The 18529-nt window shown below is 47.7% G+C and overlaps 2 protein-coding genes across 9 annotated transcripts in view; both read left to right on the top strand.

Moving 5' to 3' along the window:
* Nucleotides 1-12339, top strand: part of slc39a14 (solute carrier family 39 member 14) — a 30100-nt gene extending 17761 nt beyond the window's left edge. For 7 of the 8 annotated variants that reach the window (XM_043681166.1, XM_043681161.1, XM_043681169.1 and 4 more), the window contains 6 exons: nt 2126-2295; nt 4525-4647; nt 6229-6432; nt 6870-7080; nt 8032-8216; nt 8887-12339. In XM_043681166.1, coding sequence (XP_043537101.1) covers nt 2126-2295; nt 4525-4647; nt 6229-6432; nt 6870-7080; nt 8032-8216; nt 8887-9036 — 1043 coding nt within the window. In that variant the 3' untranslated portion in view covers nt 9037-12339. Of the gene's footprint in view, nt 1-32; nt 203-2125; nt 2296-4524; nt 4648-6228; nt 6433-6869; nt 7081-8031; nt 8217-8886 lie in introns of all 8 variants that reach the window. The other variant, XM_043681162.1, reaches the window with a different exon arrangement.
* LOC122543003 (serine/threonine-protein phosphatase 2B catalytic subunit gamma isoform-like) overlaps nt 9076-18529 on the top strand; it is a 56142-nt gene continuing 46688 nt past the window's right edge. The window contains exon 1 of the mRNA XM_043681157.1: nt 9076-9214. Coding sequence (XP_043537092.1) covers nt 9076-9214 — 139 coding nt within the window. The remainder of the gene's footprint in view (nt 9215-18529) is intronic.

Here is an 18529-nt window from a genome sequence, read left to right as displayed (position 1 = left end):
AATGTTTCCACTGATCTGTTTTCTCTGCACAGTGTGGGGCTTTGGTTTTCTCAGTGTATCTGTGATAAACCTCAGCTCACTGTTTGGAGTCACCATCACCCTGTGCCAGCGAAAGCAGTTTTTCCACAGGTTCCTGATCTTCTTTGTTGCCCTGGCGATTGGCACGTTGTTCTCCACTGCCATTTTCCAGCTCATTCCAGAGGTGCAGTACTTCCTCAACAAGCTTCCCTCTCCATTCTGATATGGGGCACATGCTGTTGTTTACTGGGGGATAATCATCCCTGTTGAACTTAGTCTTTCTGTCACTGTTTGCTTCAACACTCTGAGTGGCCCAGTTTCCCATACACTTGTCTTGATGTTGAAACTGACTGTGTCACATGCACAGCACTGGTCAAATCTCTCTCGAACTCCCTGGATTCAAAACAAATTGTTGCTGTGCCAGACTCTGCCCTTTGACCTCAACGGGTGTGTTTGACACTCAAAATGACATACCCCATAGCACTTGCTCCTTGAGGTCAGATGCACCCCACATTAGACACCATGAGCTGATCCTGGAGTCGGTCAAACTTCACTGAACGTTGTGAGCCGGGTGAGTGAGGTTAAATTTTAGGAATACACCGTTTATTTCAGTATACAGTTGGATTCAGTCACTCCTCTGGAGCTCAAAGGGAGGAGATCTCTGTTCAATTTGGTGAGTTCTTGGCATTTGACTGAATCCGCAACATCCAGTCCCTCAGAACGTTGAAGCTGCTCACAGTAGTATCTGCGCTGGCTGTTTCACTGAGTTTCAGTTAACTCTGGAACCTCTTTCCCAAGTGTGAACTGGACACCACTGGCTGCTGAAACCCCCAACAAGGGTTATTGCTGGAGTGGGAAAGGTTGGAAAATGTGGCAGACTAGTGCTGGAAACCCCTCACCTGCTGGAAGATCTGGCAGTTTGGCATCGCCAGATCTCAGTCAGGAGTTGGAAAAACTGGGGTCACTCAGCTGCTCCCTCCTTGACAAAACCAGTCCATGTTGGAATATTGTAATCCCTTCCTATTCCCTGTTTCCTCAGAGATTGGAGACATTATGGCAAAGAGTACAGTCCTCTACATGTTACGCCTCAGATCCCAAGGGGAACCTAGTTAAAGATTCAAATTGATATTTTCCATCCTTCTGGGGCCACTTTTCCTTCATTCTGATTGGAATTGCTGTTGATCTTGTTGTCACCACTCTGTCCTGCCCAACACCTTGGTTTTCATACACAGCTGCCTCAACTTTGCAAACTGAAACCTAGTGACCAGTTGTGTCTCAGTCTGCTGTAATTGCACTGGTCTGATTTCTGGAATAACAGTTCCTTCATCCAGAGTGGAGTTGGAAGTTGGAAACACTCCAATTGGGCTGGAGGTAGAGAGTCTCAAATGATTAAATTATGACGACAAGTTGCATGAGGATAAACCTGTAATTTATCTGCTAGACAAGAGCTCTAAGATGATGAAAGTCATTGATCAGTTTGATGGAGAGAAACTCTCTCCTGTGGTGTTGAAGGGGATCAGGATGCATGCAGTACTGATCACAACAATGTGACTCCAACTTTGAGCCAGGCTGTTCAGGGGTAATGTGCACAAGCATTTCCTCACACAAAGAGTCATGGAAATGTGAAACGTTTAACCCAAGTGCTCAATCAAAGAACAACTGTCAGGTCTGCTGGGGTTTGGTAAGGATGAGAGTTTGAAAAATGAGGTTTCTGTGAGTTGGGGTCTGTAACAGCAGAGGTGGCTCCATGGTGTAGACAAACTACAGTCCCAGTGAATGCTGGGTTTGCTATAGAGCTTCTTTGTGTCTTATATTCTTGAATGGGGCCAGAGATGACTGTTATTCTAGAAATCACCAGAGACTCTATTATATTCTGTGTCCTTGAAAGTGATCAGAATGGATGGTGACATGGTCCAATTGTGGACCTGATTTGACATCAGTTGATGAGTTTAATGTTTTTTGTTTACCTTCTCTCTCCTTTTTGACCTTTTCCTTGCCTCTGGCCTTTCTATTGAATGATTTCCCCCTGCTTCCTGGTATGGAACCCTGACCTGGACCTCGACCACGTCCTCTCTCCTATGGGCGGTCGGGACTGTCACTCGGGCAGTCTGGGGCTATGGTTTCTTGTGTGTGACAGTCATATCTCTCTGCTCTCTGATGGGGGCCAGTGTGGTGCCATTCATGAGGAAAACCTTTTACAAGCGACTGCTGCTGTACTTCATTGCCCTGGCGATTGGCACTCTCTACTCTAACGCCCTCTTTCAGCTCATTCCAGAGGTATTGTAATTCACCTTAATTCACAGAGTGTCAGTGGTGCATGGAGAGTCGGCTCGTGTTCGTGTTAGCTGCTGGCCCAGCCCGGGTCTCCTCTTGGAATTCCTTGCTCTTCCCTGAACCACTAGGAAACCCAAAGAAGAACCAAGTGCCCACTGATTGGCTACCCAGCTCCCAAAGACACAAGCCTCCGTGCCAGCTGGCAAGGGCAAGGGCAGTGGCTCCATATGAGCAGCACCGAAACACAGGGAGGGGCCCATCGAAGCTGAACATGCCAACTTTGTTTCACAGAAGGGTCAGAATGTGGAACTCTTACCCTCCCCCCTGGGAGAGGTCAGAATGTGGGTGTCTCTCTGGGGAAGGTTGAGATCAATATTATAAAATGCATTTCAGGAAAAGCTAGTGATGTACATGAGGGAGATGGGAATAAAGGGTTAGTTTGGCCGATTTAAATGAGGATCAGTGTGAGAAGAGAGTGACCAACAGCAGGAACTGGTTGGTGTGAATAGCCTGTTTCTGTCTTTTACATTCTCTGTCATTTCTAACAAACAGCTAGTGAGGTTCCTTGCTTCAATAATCGCGGCGGGGAGTACAAAAGGTAACACTAAACCCTTAAGAAACCACTGGTTAGGCTCAGCTGCAGTCCTACTGTAGGTTTTGAAAGATGCACTTTGGGAAGGATAGTGGCGCCTGAACAAGGGTACAGTGAGAGCAGTGATGGACTCTACTTACGTGGACAGTCTGGAGAAGATGGTATTGATTTCTTTACAAATGGAGAAAGTTACTGAAGGCCAAAAAATAAATTTAAATCAACCTGTTGGGACATGTTCTCAAACATCTCTCCAGAATTGGGATTTGAACTCCTGAACCAAGAGGAGGAACATTACCACTGTACCTTATGACCCCTTTTCAATTCGGATTCCCAGAAATCCCAATCAAACATCTGGCACTGAAGCTTTGAGAGACTAGTGAACCTAAAGCCCTCTCTCCATGCACACTGATCAAGCTTGGGGCATACCAATATTTAAATCCTTTGTTCCTGATTGTACGTTTGCGTTATGTGACACCGGGATTTCACATGAAGCTTCCTCACCTGTGACTGCCAGTGGCTTGGCTTCCCAGATGTGGTTTGAGGTAACATCATCTGGCTGAAGCCAATCAGGTTGTATTTCTTTTGTATTTACTTGGAGACATTTTGTTTGTTTTTAATGTGGGATGGGTAGTGAACCTCTGCCCTGTCTAAGTGACTTTGGAAAAGCTTGCTGCAAGGAGATGGGGGAGGTATCTTTCGTCCCATTTCCTGCCCCTGTACAGCAAGCCCACTGTGTCCCAGAACATGATGGGGCAGCGACATGAGGGACATGGGTTCTCTGCATTGTCCTTCCTGTCATTGAGCCTCTTTGGGGCTGTCCCTCCAGGGCCCCAGCAGCACACCTGCAGACCCAGAGGCTGGCACCGTTTGCTGAGATTCCCAGGACAGTCTGCAGGCCATCATCTGGAGCTGCTAACAAACCCTGAAGCAGCCACAGTGAGGAGACATTGGAGTAAAAATTCAGAGACTCCAGTCACATACTACAGAGAACTCACCAGACACCTGTTCAGCTCCCACAGGTTTTCATGTTCAGTCAAAGAAATTTAACTTGTCATTTTTTTCCTTTTCCCTCCCACTCCCATCATCTGACAACACACTCCCTCCCTCTGACCCACTGACCATCACTCTGTCTCCCTCTGACCCGTCTTGCGACCCCCTCCACTTCCTCCTGACTCCCCATCCTGTCCCCTCCACCTCCCCTCCCAACTTCCTCCTGACCCCTCCTCCTACGGTGACTCACGGTGCCCTCTACACTGTTCATGTAGCTCTGTAAAGGACCTGGCACTGATCCTGTTTAATCAACTGGGAAATCACTCCGAATTGCTGGAAATCAAGAGGCTTCTCCCCCTCAGGGAGAGGTGAGGGGATGGTGTACGTTTGCCTGTGGGAGGGACAAATACTGTGCTGCTTTTTATTTATTCACAGCATGTGGGCGTCACTGGCTGGACCAACATTTGTTCCCCATCTCTAATTGCCCAGAGGCATTTTAAGTCTGACCTACATTGTTGTGGGTCTGGACTCACATGTAGGCCAGACCAGGTGAAGGTTGCAGTTTCCTTCCCTAAGGGGCATTAGTGAACCATACAGTTAGTTGTGATCGTAATGGCTCTTTAACTTGATGATGTGTTCCCCTCACTCAGGCGTTTGGATTTGACCCAAAGGAGGCTGATTATGTGTCGAAATCGGCAGTGGTCTTCGGGGGATTCTATCTCTTTTTCTTCACAGAGAAGATCCTGAAGATGGTGCTGAAACCCAAAGAGAAGGTAAAGCTGCATTTGACCCTGTTGACTGGGCGGGTGCTTGATAAACCTCTGGATTAAATTATCTATATCCTGGGAACAAGTGCTGACTGAACCAGTGGAAATTCATCCTCTGACAAGGAAGCACACTCCCTTCTCTTTTTTATCTTTTCCTTTTCTCAGGATGAGTATTGACAATCTTCACAACAGAAAGCAGGTGCCTCTGAATATTGGTGTGCAGCATCAGCGAGGCCGATCTCTGCCCCCCTCTCCTCTGTCTCCACGCCCCATATGGAGGTCTAGGACAGTAAAGGTTCTCTCCCTCTCCATCCTTGCAGAACACAGGAGTGGCAGGGAGGAAAGGGGTATTGCTAGGCCTTCAAAGGACTGCAGTCCACGCTAGAATAGAACACTGAATGACTGAGCATCTGTGATAACTGGAGCATCCTCACTGAACCTTTCCTAATCTTCCAGCCAAAGGCAGAAGAGCTATGGGAGTTATTGAATGGCACCTGATCATTAGGGTTCACCAAGATGATTCTTTTGCTTGTCAAGATGTTGTGTTCTTCATTCTCTTTTCTGGGTTCTCCAGTTCTTTTTAGGAGGCATAGACGATTCGTACTCGACCTACAAAGTCTCTTAGTTACAGGTTAAAAACCGCAGCTTCCAGCCACTGGTGAGGGAAAAGAAATTGGCTTTCTTCTTCGATATTTCACTGGAGACAGAGAGGGGGAAGGCACACCGTCTGCCCCTTGCAACAGTCCGAAGGCTTCTGCTGGTATCATTCAAACCCTCAAGCTGCTCTGTGACCCAGGAGCCAATCAGAATGTTGTTGTCAAGCTGATGGCATCCACAACTGGTCACAAATCAATCAGCGACCTATTGCCAACCAATTCCCAGTTTGGACACACTTCTTCCCCCCCCCCCCCCCCCCACAGTTGGTGCCAGCCTGCCTGTAACCAGCCTCTTGCACTGCTTGAACAAAGAAGCAGGACAGGCATGACTTGCATTTCAGTAACTTGCTTTGAAAAAGTGTGGCAATCCGATCCATAATTCTTGGTTTTGAAAACAATTAATTTTTGTATTTTAGCCCACAATTAAAAATAAAGAGGGCATGGTCTTTATACCCCCACTCTCCAGAGACTCCTGTCTGGGAAAAGCAGCACCATCACCAAACATCCGTCTCTTCCCCATTTGCATTGCTGAATCCAATCACAATGTCAGGAGAGGGGTGAGAATGTGGAATTCACAGGGAGAGAGTTCATTATTCTGCTGTTTTTAAGACAAAAGTAGACCAAAAAAAGGGAAAAATGAATAGAAGGACATACTGATGTATTTAGTTGAAGAAGGGTGGTGTTGGGTAAGAGCGACAAGACCCGACAGCAACGTTACAATGTCACTCCAACTGCACATCATTGGTTATAACTAGTACAGCATGGCCAGTGATCAAACATCTGTAATGAGAGCACATGGACACGAACACTGACCTTTTTCACCTTTGTAACTCTGATCTCAGCCAGCAGGAGATATCTGAGGCATGGATGGAGGGTGCTGCGATGTGTGTCATTATTACTGACCACAGCCATTTTGCACTTGTTTGAACAGGGGAAAGATCATCTTAATCACACTCACTACCGAGTTCAGCAATATGCCAGCAGGAGTGATCAGGAGGATGGAGTGATGGAAAAACTCCAGAACGGAGATCTGAGTCACACATTGTCCAGTCACAGTGAAGATGGCGAGCACAAGATTTTGTCTACAGATTCCACAGAGGGAGAGCCAGCAATCACCAGGGCCTTGTCGGTGCAGGTCAGTGGGCCAAGGATCAAGGTGACAGGTCTCCTATGGAACTGACCCCCAAGGCCAGGGCAAGTGTCCCCAGGAGGAGAGCAGGGAAGATCTGGGCTATCTGCAGGAGGGCCAATATCAAACCTGGACCAAATCCAAGTGACTGTCGGCTTTTTGCCTGGTGTTTTAATGTGGGATGTATTTGGGATGGGAAGGAGGAACAATTGGAATGGGATTACACAGCCAGGTGGCTGGAATTGGGATGAAGTGATGGGATTTGATCAGGAGCTGACTGAGATCGAGGTTCAGGATGGGATCGGGAGCTGGCTGAGATTGGGGTCTGGCTGGGACTGGGTGCATGTGGTTTCAGGTCAGGGTGGGGATTGGATTAGGATTGGGGTGTTGGATCATGTGTGGGTGTTTAAAATGTTTTCCGGTTTATCTGTCTCTCTGTCCAGGATCTGCAGCAGACATCTGGAGGGCCCTGTTACTGGCTCAAGGGGAATCGTTACTCTGACATTGCTACTCTGGCCTGGATGATCACACTCAGTGATGGACTGCACAACTTCATCGATGGCCTTGCCATTGGTGCTTCCTTTACTGTCTCTGTCTTCCAGGGAATCAGTACCTCGGTGGCTATCCTCTGTGAAGAATTTCCTCATGAGCTTGGTACGTACCCCTCCTTTCCCCCACCTCTGTCGAAGCTCAGGGTGGAGACTGGGCAGCACTGGAAGAGTCTTGATTCACTACTGGGCCAAGGGAAGGTGGGGGCTTCGCCAGTCTCTGGTTCCAGTTTGGGATATCTGCCTGAGGAACCATGGTGGGAGTGCTGTGGGTCAAGGTGGTGTGGACAGGGCCCTGTGTAGCTCATCCCTTCCATTCAGACTCCCAGCAGCAAATTGCTGCAATGAACACACGCCTGACCATCTCAGAGTGAAAACTCACCTGAACCATGCTGAACGCTCTGCTGTATGTTACAATGATGGAAATCAAGTAGGAGAAAGTGAGCACTGCAGATGCTGGAGATCAGAGTCGAGAGTGTGGTGCTGGAAAAGCACAGCAGGTCAGGCAGCATTCGAGGAGCAGGAGAATCGATGTGATGGGCATAAACCCTTCAGGATGAAGAAGGTTGGAACAATGATGGACATCTCAAACACAATTCGTCGCTGGGTCACAGGAATTCCTGAAGGGGCTTAAATTTTGGGAAGAAATGGAGGGCGAGAGGAAGTTAAGGGATGGGAAATTCTCGAGCTCGCAGGTCCAGGCAGTTGAAGGCACATCTCCTGATGGTGCAGCACTGGGTTTTGGGAGATTGCTGAGAAGGCATGTAGGAGTGGTGCAGAGAAGGTTGAGAGGCTGGTAGAGGTTATGGATATCCAGAAGGGAAATTCTATGGCATCAGTCAGAAGTGGAGGTGCTGTTTGACTGAGAGCCAAATGAAGTCACCCTCCCATCCGGTCCGGTCCTGCCCTCCCCAGTAATGACCTCCACTCTTTCCCTGAGCACTGTAAAGATGTGGGTAAGCTGATTGTTGCTGATATGTCTGTCTGTCTCTCTCTCTCTCTCTCTCTCTCTCTGTCCTCCCTGCTCACCACCCCCACCCCCCGACCCCCAATGCAGGTGACTTTGTGATTCTGCTCAATGCTGGCATGAGCCTCCAACAAGCTCTCTTCTTTAACTTCCTGTCAGCCTGCTGTTGCTACCTTGGCCTGGTCTTCGGCATCCTTGCTGGCAGCCACTTCTCTGCTAACTGGATCTTTGCTCTGGCTGGTGGGATGTTTCTCTACATCGCACTGGCAGACATGGTGAGTCAACGCCTTCATTGTGATGGTGGTTTTGGGGCGAGGACAAGGACATGTCTGGGCTGGGGATGGAGTCACCTGTAGACCATACCAGGCACATTTCCTGATTGGAGGGCATGAAGGAAGCAGAGGGGAGTTCATCCCGTGGATTAATCATCTCCAAGTTTGAGCCAAGCTTCAAACTTTAGAGTGTACTGAGGTTGGCTTTGAACTCATTCCTCCAGACCATTCATCCAGACACTAAGTGCAAGGCAGTCCTCACAGTGTGGGATATGGTGATGGTGAGCAAGGAAGAGGGCATGTGTACGGAGTCAGGATTCGCTCCTAGAGTCACTAATTGAAGCTGGGGCCAGGTCAACATATCAGAACAGGTCACATCAGTGGCTGAACCAAGGCTGGAAAACGGGATGTAGGAAGAGGGGGATACAATGGATTGGGGAGAAACACTGATAGACATAGATAACGCTGAAGGCCCTGTTTCCGTGTGATAGTTACTGAATGTGTGGCTCTACAGCATCATTAGACCCGGGATTACTGAGAGAGGCCAGTGGCTCCATGAGTGTGTTTGTCATTGCCTCTGCATGGTGGATTGTGGTGCGTGAGGGGAAACCTCACTCCTTCAGAGGAGTTCAGCGAGTTTACCCTGTGTTCTGTGACTTGTCTATCTCCACAGTTCCCAGAGATGAATGAGGTGAGCAAAGGAGAGGATGGGGAGGAGTCGACCTCACTGTTGGTGTTTGCAATCCAAAACGCTGGCCTGCTCACTGGGTTTACCATCATGTTGCTGCTCACCATGTACTCTGGCTCAATCCAAATTGGTTAGGTCTTGGCCGACCCTGGGACACGATGGACACCTAAAGCCATGGCAGCTTGGAAGGGAGGCAGAAAACTTTCTCAGCACAGACACCATCACAAACCAAGGGGCTGCTCAATAGCTGGCCAAGGTTTTGATTACCACAACAAAAGCAGCCTCTCTTTTGAAAACCTCCTCTTTGCAAAAGGTAATCTCCTCAGGCTCATTAGCAACACATTCATTCCAGTTCACTCAGTCCAAGAACTTGCTGCCCTGTAGGGTTTAGGAGACCACATTTTCCCCTCAAGTGTTAAGTGGCATTGTCTCAATTAGCCATCAGTCTTATGCCTTCCTGGTCAAGATGAGTTAACAAAAATGATCTCCACATGGAAAAAGCACATTGAAGATAATGGGAGAGGGAATTAACTTGCTGCTAGACTTGACCACAGGCCTCTCATCAGAGCTGGGCGTCCTATTCAGAACAATACGTCACATTTTAACCAAGCTTATCTTGTCGCTCTAGGATCTCTAACAATACCAGTCAGACAATGTCTAGTCAGAGAGGACACCTGGGTCACACAACAAGGAAATCGCAGCTTCTCACAGTCAGATCATCAGAGCCACAGGAGAACCCAGGACAAGTCCAGTTTTCATTCCCATACATCTCTTCCTCTTGATCCTCATGATCCTTTGACAATCATGATGCTGGTTCAACTGGTATTTCTGAGGGAAGGTCTGCCTTGTCTCCTAACCTTTTGCACACAGGTAGAGAGGGATGGTGTTTGATTGGAGACCAGAAGTCTTAAGTATAGCTGAAAAAGAGATCTGCAGCCAAAACTTTTCATCATGCATTCATCAGGATAGAATGTTGAATTTTCATGGGAACAAGAAGTTACACTCTGAGAGGTTGGTGTTGGTTTGTTGGCAAGTGGACGCTGGTTGGTAAAGGTATTGTCATAGGGATTGGGGAACAGGTAACTACTGAACTTTTCTTCACATGAAAAGGATGTAATTCCTGCACATGTTCTTCCAGCTGGTGAAATTCAGAGTCCTGCTTATGAACATCAGGAAGTAAACCTCAGTGCTAGCCCGACTGGCAACCTTGAGTTGGTGACAACAGTCATTCTTGGCACACATTGAATTGTTCAGCAAGCTTTGACCCAGCATGATGTTGGACATCTGATGTTGGACACGACATTCTGAGTTCTGCAAAAGCTCAGGCACAATTGTTCCCGCTGCATTCCCTGTGGAAACACCTTCACCAACCACTCTCCAGCCTTTCCTTATGCAGTGTAAATTGTTGTTCCCTTTCCAATTGGCATTCTTGCTGTGTCCTGACAGATACAAGGCAAGAAGCTTTCTCAGCACATCTCATTCTCATAATACTCAAATTGTGAATTACTCAAAGACTGCCAAATATTGTTTTGGTGGGTCAGTGAGTGGACTGAGGGAGGAGTGAACTGAGGCCTCTTTCCATATGCCCGCTCTTGTTTCTCAATCATTTTGTGGAGGTTGAGGTCCCAGCCCTGGACTCAGCACCTCCATAGTCTGTTTTTTTCCAGAGAGATACTACCAGCTCTGCATATGTGGAGCTTGTTAAAATCTTCTTGCGGCGCATTCTCGCTCTCGCTCTCACTCTTGCTCCCACTCTTGCTCCCTGCCCACCCCCTCCCACACCCACACACCAGCATGAACTGGTCAATGGACAGTCCAAAGAACAAGAGGAGTCATTGTCCCAGGAATGAGCAGATGGTGCACTGAGGTGAGCCCTTGCCCCTGAACTGGGTGACAGTGGAGGGGAAGAGGAGGCTGTTGTTGAACAGAATCCTGTTCTTCTTTGAACACACCTCCTTTGAAAACCCCGTGTCTATCTTTCTAAAGCTGCCCAGGAAACTCGCTCACACTTTGTGCCTCAGGGAGGTGCGCCCTTGTTACCACTGGTAGCCAGATGTAATTACAGTGTTATAATTGCAGACAGAGTTCTCCAAAATCTGGAATAATTTCTAATGGAGTGAAAACTTTCAGGTTAATTCCAAGCACAGTCTGATCCCAGACCTGACTCCCTCCCCCAGACCCTGACCTCACTCATCTCAAAGCCTGATGTCAAACTTCTTTATTAAAGGCAGTGAAATGAGTGAGGAAAATTACTGTAGCTTTTCGGCAGACTCATTCTCCTAACTGGGTGATGGAGTGGAGCAAGGGCTCTTCCTGATTCAAACCTGTCCTGAGATATCCCGTCAACTGTAATGTGGTTCTGGTTACCACTAGCTCAACAGCAGCACCTTTTCCCTAATTGTCTGAATTTCAAACAATGATACTGAAGTGGAATCATCAGGATATCCGTGTTTTTCTCCCCCCACCCCCCTGAATGTGTTGTATCCAGTCAGGAGGTATAATCGCCGTGTGCTCGAAACAGACAGTGGGGCCATCCGGAGGCTGGGGTGAAAGGTAATGGGTGACCAAAGGACTTGATGTTACGTAGCAATGAACCATTCGATAAGGTCAGCCTGCTCAAAATGAAAATATGTCTGGCCCTGTGTTCTCCTCCTCACTTTATTTAGGAGCCATTTTATGTAATCTGAAAATGTCTGAGCTTAATGACATACAACTGTACAACCTCGCAATGAGAATGAAACCAAATACCCAGGTCTAACCATGCTGTTCAGGCAGAACCAAAGCAGATTGCTGCTTGTGTGCTCTTTTCCTGTCAGATCAGCAGGATTACTCTTGGAGCATGTAGAAAACTGTTTTCAAATAGAACATTATCTCTTTGCTCAAGTCGCTATAATGGAGAGTGTGGGATTCAAATCCAGCTCATCATCGTAGAGTGTATTCTGTCTTCGGTATTTTGAGAGCACCCCTTCCTGAGAAAGGTACCTTGAGACAGGGAAATAATTGCACCTTGCACCAGTCTGGAAGTGGGAAGGGAAGTGTCATGAACACCTAGGACATTTATCCCTCGCCACCCTGAGGGGTGGTCAGTCAGGAAAGCTGCTGTACTGGGTTATGACCGTTCAGGAGGTCGCATTCTCATGGAGATGTGCAGATTGACAGATAGCAGCAGGATCCTCTGGCTATGCTGGAAGGGCCCCTGGATTGAAAGGGTCTTTGCCGGATCGAAGGCCCTGTCACAGATGGGGGGGGATCATGTTCTGGGATCTGGCTACAGAGATGATGTCACATGATGTATAGCGCGTTCCCAGCAACTCAATACCAAAATGATAGGCTCACTTTACTGACCATGGAACAGCTTGTAAATTATTCACTGTACTGTACACTCAGGACTTGGAGGTTTGAAATAAACTGAGTCAATTGGTTGACTTGAAATCAGAATTGAGCAGTGGCCATTTACCCATCTTGACTTCTTGCTGTTTGAAAGACTGGTCTAATTTATCTGCGCTGGAAATGTGTTGCTGGAAAAGCGCAGCAGGTCAGGCAGCATCCAGGGAACAGGAGAATCGACGTTTCGGGCATAAGCCCTTCTTCAGGAAGGTCTAATTTATCCCCTTCCACTATTATGTTGCTGTTGTCCTGCAATTTCTGTCTCATTAAATAGTGATCCAGTTCCCTTGTTGTGGAAGTGTCCAAAGGATCCAGTGACATCCTCCTGAGATTTTAACAAAGCTGCATTCTGGTTTCCTTGTCAATGTTTGACTAGATATTTCATTTGTGCCAAAAATCAGGACAAGAAGAAACACTGACACTCGTGGGCTGTATGCTGACTCAGTGCTTAGTACTGCTCCTTCAGCGCCAGGGAACCGGATTCATTTACAACCTCAGGCAACTGTCTGTATGGAATTTGCAATCCTCCCTGTGTCTGTGTGGGTTTCCTCTAGGTGTTCTGATTTGCTCCTGCCGTCCAAAGATGTGCAGGTTAGGTGGATTGGCCGTGGGGGATGCAGGGTTGTAGCGGGTGGGCCTGGGTGGGATGCATTTCAGAGAGTCAGTGTGGACTTGTTGGACTGGATGGCCTGTTTCCACATTTTAGGGATTCTATGTTAGGTGACTTCCTGGCAGCCAAGGTTCCTTTGTCGCACATAGAGTTTATTTTGTGTCTTTCTGATCAATCTAACAGGTCTATCAATGATTAGGGAGCTTCTCCACTCAATCCAGGAGATGCTCTGTGCCCCATCTCCTGAACTATGTCATGAGGGTGAGATAGAGGGGAACCTCAGAGTGATTCCTCAGACTCTGAATCCAATCCAGTCTTGAGCCAGGCCTTCTCAAAGGCCAATAATTACAACATCCAAAGCTGGTTGTTCAGTCAACACCATCAATTCCCCCCCATCAGCCCACAACTCCAACCCCAGCCCCAAACCTCACATCCCTGATCCCATTCTTATGACCTTCTCTGTTTGTAAATCCTGAGCAACATTCAGATAAAAACTTCTTTATTTCTTTAACGTCATATTCTTGGATTTCTTTATACCTACCCAATAGGACAGATAGTTGGTTAAGAAGTCATCCTAAATGTTCCTGACAGCGCGGCGCTGCCTCGAAACTGACCCTCTGACAGTGTGAGCCTAGAGTTTTTATCTCAGTTGGTAAAATGGGGTGTTAACTATAATGTGCTAATCCTGAGAGTTTTTTCACAGATTCCCCACACTGCAGAAGCAGGACGTTCAGCCGATCAAGTCCACACCGATCCTCCAAGCAGCATCCCCTCCAAACCCAACTCCTCTATCTTATCCCTGTAACTTTGCATTTCCAATGGCTAATTAACCTAGTCTACAGCATCCTTCCAGTATGGGTAATTTAGCATGGCCAATCCACCTCATCTGCACAACTTTGGACTGTGGGAGGAAACCCACACAGACAAGGGGGGAATATGCAAACTCTCCAGAGACAGCTGCCTGAGGCTGGAAATGAATGTGGGTCCGTGGAACTGTAAGGCAGCAGTGCTAACCACTGTGCCACCCTTTTTGTTGATCTGCCAGTGTTTTCATTTCTTGTTGAGCAGAGCAGTCTGGCAGTGAGAAAAAGTTTGAGCTCCTGCACGACTGTTGTTTATTTGATGGTTACCATTAGCTAATTTTTTAAATCCAAAGAGGAAATGCAGCAGGTTATGGGGAAGAATCAACGCACCGTGAAATATTTGCCGAGGGGTGTGCTGGTCACTTTAAACTGAAAATAAAGCTTCCTTGTTACTGTTCTCATTCAATGCTCCCTCAAAAGGTAATTTACAAAATAAAGCTCCCTCTACTCAGTCACAACATTTGAAAGACATTTGGGCAAGTACATGAATCAGAAAGGTTTAGAGGGATATGGGCCAAACCCAGGCAAATGGGACGAGTTTAGTTTGGGAAACTTTGTCAGTGTGGACGAGTTGGGCCAAAGGGTCTGCTTTTGTGCTATGTGACTCTTTGACACTGATCCGGTGAAGTGACGATTCACCTTGTGCCAGTGCCTTATCTGTAATTTCGACAAGTGACAATTGGTGCCTGTATAACAGTATGATTTATACGATGGTCGACAGCACATCCTGCTGGTGCACAGGAGTAGCAGGACCCCAGATAGCTTGAACACTCCTATCCAGCCAGGTATGGTTCCTTTCAGAGAGTCAGATGGGCTATGCGCTTGAGAGCTGACTTGCACTGAATGAGGTAAAAACAATGACTGCAGATGCTGGAAACCAGATTCCGGATTAGTGGTGCTGGAAGAGCACAGCAGCTCGGGCAGCATCAGAGGAGCAGTAAAATCGATGTTTCGAGCAAAAACCCTTCATCAGGAATAGATGAAGAGCTTTTGCCCGAAACGTTGATTTTGCTGCTCCTTGGATGCTACATGAACTGCTGTGCTCTTCCAGCACCACTAATCCAGAATCTGGTTTCCAGCAGCTGCAGTCATTGTTTTTACCTTGCACTGAATGAGGCCATTCAGCCCATCAAACCTCTTCATTGAGGCTGCACAGAGACATAAATCTGTGGAATTTATGACTCCAGAATGTGATAGATGCTGGGAAGTTGAATAAATTTGAGGAGGAGAGAGACAGATTTTTAATTAAAAACATGTTGAAGGATAATGGAGAGTGGGTGGGAATGTGGAGTTGAGGACAAATGGGATTAGCCATGATCATATTAAATGGCAGAATGGCCTCCTGTTCAGAGTTCTTATTCCCACCCCATGTCTGATTTTGACCTAGCCATGATGGAGAAGCCTGTGATATATCCATATTCTCAACTCTGGTGGACAAGGACGCATTTTCTGAATTTGCAGATGCTACAAAACCTGGGAGGAGGACAGTGTAAACATTTGAGACAACACTGATAAGTGGGCAGACTGATGGTAGATGAAGTTAAATGAGAAGTCTGAAGTGATTTGTTTAAGTTGGCAGAACAAGGAGAGAGTACTAAAGCAAAAGGCTGCAGGAGCAGAGGGATCTGGGTGAAAACGTGCATAAATCATTACAGGCATCACAGCTCATAGAGTGAGTAATGGGATCGCAGATGAGGATTTACCAGTGGGGGCTTTGAGTACAATAGGGGCATTATCGTAAAGCTGTGTAAAAGTCAACTTTGGTGATGCATGTAGTTCTGGGAGTTGCACTGTTGGAAGAATGTGCGAGTGTTCAAAATGGTGCAGGAACCATTCATGAGAATGGTTTCATGAATGATACATAGAATCAAAACGTCCAGAAGGTGGTGGTTGCAGAGTTAAAGGCAGGAGGAGATTTGATCAAAGAGTTCAAGAGAAGCAGGTATCTGTCCAGAGCAGAATGTTTGCATTGGTGAAAGGATCATGAACCAGAGAGGACAGTTTGAAGGTGAGTGAAGCAACAGAGACTTCTGGAAAATTTTACAAATGCAGTGAGTGCCTGCTCGCTTTGAGAGTGTTGGGGAGGCAGATTCAATCAAGGCTTTCAAACTGGAAATAATTATTGAGACAGGGCGGCAAGGTGGTTCAGTGATTAGCACTGCTGCCTCGCAGTGCTAGGGACCCAGGTTTGATTCAACCCTCCGGTGACTGTGTGGAATTTCCCCGTGCCTGCATGGATTTCTTCTGGATTCTCCAGTTTCCTCCCACAATCCAAAGATGTGCAGGTTAGGTGAATTGGCTAAGCTATATTGCCCACAGTGTTCAGGGATGTCTCAATTCGGTGCATTAGTCAGAGGTAAATTTAGAGTAATGGGTTTGGGTGGGATTCACTTCGGAGGGTTGGTGTAGACTTATTGGCCCAAAGAGCCTGTTTCCACACTCAGTATTCTATGAATATGCAAGGTTGCAGGAATCAGATACCTGGTGAAAATACAGTTACAGTAAGCAATGAGGAAAGTGGACTGGATGTCCGGCTACACTAGAAGTGTTGCACAATCAGAAAGAAGTGGTCCTGGAAGTCGTCTACTTCAACTCATGCCACCAGGTCAAACAGGAGCAAGGAAAAAGTTAAAAATCACACAACACCAGGTTATAGTCCAACAGGTTTATGTGAAAGCACTAGCTTTCTGAGCGCTGCTCCTTCATCAAGTGGTGAAATCATGACTGTTGGACTATAACATAGCATTGTTTGATTTTTAACTTTATCCACCCCAGACCAATACCAGCTCCTTCACATCGTAAGAAAAAGAAGGCATCCTCACCCTTCTAGGCCAGGCCGGGGAATTGTAATCCTGATTGGGACTACGGTTCCCCTAGGACAGTGCAGGGCTGCAGCCTGTAAGGCACAGAATGGGAACTGTCATCCCAATCTACGTTACAAACCCCTGCCTGCCCTGCGAGGAACTATATTCGTGAGTTTTGAGAAGATTTGTAGCTCAGGTTGTAAGTTTGCTCACTGAGCTGGAAGGCTCATTTTCAGACATTTCGACACCATACTAGGTAACAGTTTCAGATGAGTCTCTGGGATGAAGCTTCATCCAGAGACTCACTGAAGTTGTTAGGAGACAGTGAGGTATGCAGATAATGGGGATCAGAGTTGAGAGTGTGTTGCTGGAAAAGCGCAGCAGGTCAGGCAGCATCCAAAGACGAGAAAATTGACATTTGGGCCAGAGTCCTTCATCAGGAATGAGGCTGGGAGCTTTGGGGGTGTAGAGATAAATGGAAGGGGATGGGAGTGAGGCTGAGGAGAAGGTAGCTGAGAGTGCAATAGGTGGATGGAGGTGGAGATAAAGGTGATCGGTCGGAGATGAGGGTGGAGTGGATAGGTGGGAAGGAAGATTGACAGGTGGGGACAGGTTATGAGGTGCTGACCTGGAAGGTTGGAACTGGGGTAAGGGAGGGGAAATTAGGAAACTGGTGAATTCCATATTGATGCCGTGGGGCTGAAGGGTTCCAAGGTGGAAGATAAGGTGTTTTTCCTCCACGCAGCGGGTGGTGAGGGAGTGGCAATGGAGAAGATCCAGGACTTGCATGTCCTTGGCAAATTGGGAGGGGGAGTTGAAATGTCCGGCCACGAGGTGGTGGGGTTGATTGTTGCGGGTGTCCCGGAGATGTTCCCTAAAGTGCTCTGCTAGGAGGTGTCCAGTCTCCCCAATGTAGAGGAGACTGCATCGGGAGCAATTGATACAATAAATGATATTGGTGGATGTGCAGGTAAAACTTTGGATGTGGAAGACTCCTTTGGGGCCTTGGATGGACGTGAGGGAGGAGGGTGTGGGCTCAGGTTTTGCAGTTCCTGCAATGGGAGGGGAAGGTGCCAAGACAGGACAGTGGGTTATTGGGGGGCATGGACCTGACCAAGTAGTCACAAAGGGAATGGTCTTTGCAGAAGGTGGAAACGGGTGGGGAGGGAAATATATCCCTGGTGGTGGGGTCAGTGTGGAGGTGGCGGAAATATCGTCTGATTATTTGATTTACGTGAAGGTTGGTAAACCAAATCATCCGCCGACATTTCCGCCACCTCCAAACAGACCCCACCACCAGGGATATATTTCCCTCCCCACCCCTTTCCGCCTTCCGCAAAGGCTGTTCCCTCCATGACTACCTAATCAGGTCCACGCCCCCAACAACCCACCCTCCCATCCTGACACCTTCCCCTGCCACCGCAGGAATTGCAAAACCTGCGCCCACACCTCTATCCAAGGCCCCAAAGGAGCCTTCCACATTCATCAAAGTTGTACCTGCACATTCATCAATATCATTTATTGTATCCGTTGCTCCTGATGCGGTCTCCTCTACACTGGGGAGACTGGGCGCCTCCTAGCAGAGCGCTTCAGAGAACATCTCCGGGATACCCGCACCAATCAACCCCACCGTCCCGTGGCCCAACATTTCAACTCTCCCTCCCATTCAGCCGAGGACATGGAGGTCCTGGGCCTCCTTCACCGCCGCTCCCTCACCACTCGACACCTGGAGGAAGAACACCTCATCTTCCGCCTCGGAACACTTCAACCCCAGGGCATTATTGTGGACTTCACCAGCTTCCTCATTTCCCCTGCCCCCACCTCACCCTAGTTCCAAACTTCCAGCTCCGCACTGTCCTCATGACCTATCCTACCTGCCTATCTTCCTTTCCCCCATCCACTCCACCCTCCTCTCTGACCTATCACCTCTATCCCCCCCCCCATTCACCTATTGTACTCTATGC

The sequence above is a fragment of the Chiloscyllium plagiosum genome, chromosome 42, assembly GCF_004010195.1.
Source record: "Chiloscyllium plagiosum isolate BGI_BamShark_2017 chromosome 42, ASM401019v2, whole genome shotgun sequence".
Lineage (NCBI taxonomy): Eukaryota > Metazoa > Chordata > Chondrichthyes > Orectolobiformes > Hemiscylliidae > Chiloscyllium > Chiloscyllium plagiosum.
Note: the sequence above shows the minus strand (reverse complement) of the source record. Positions and strands in the feature narration are given on the sequence as shown.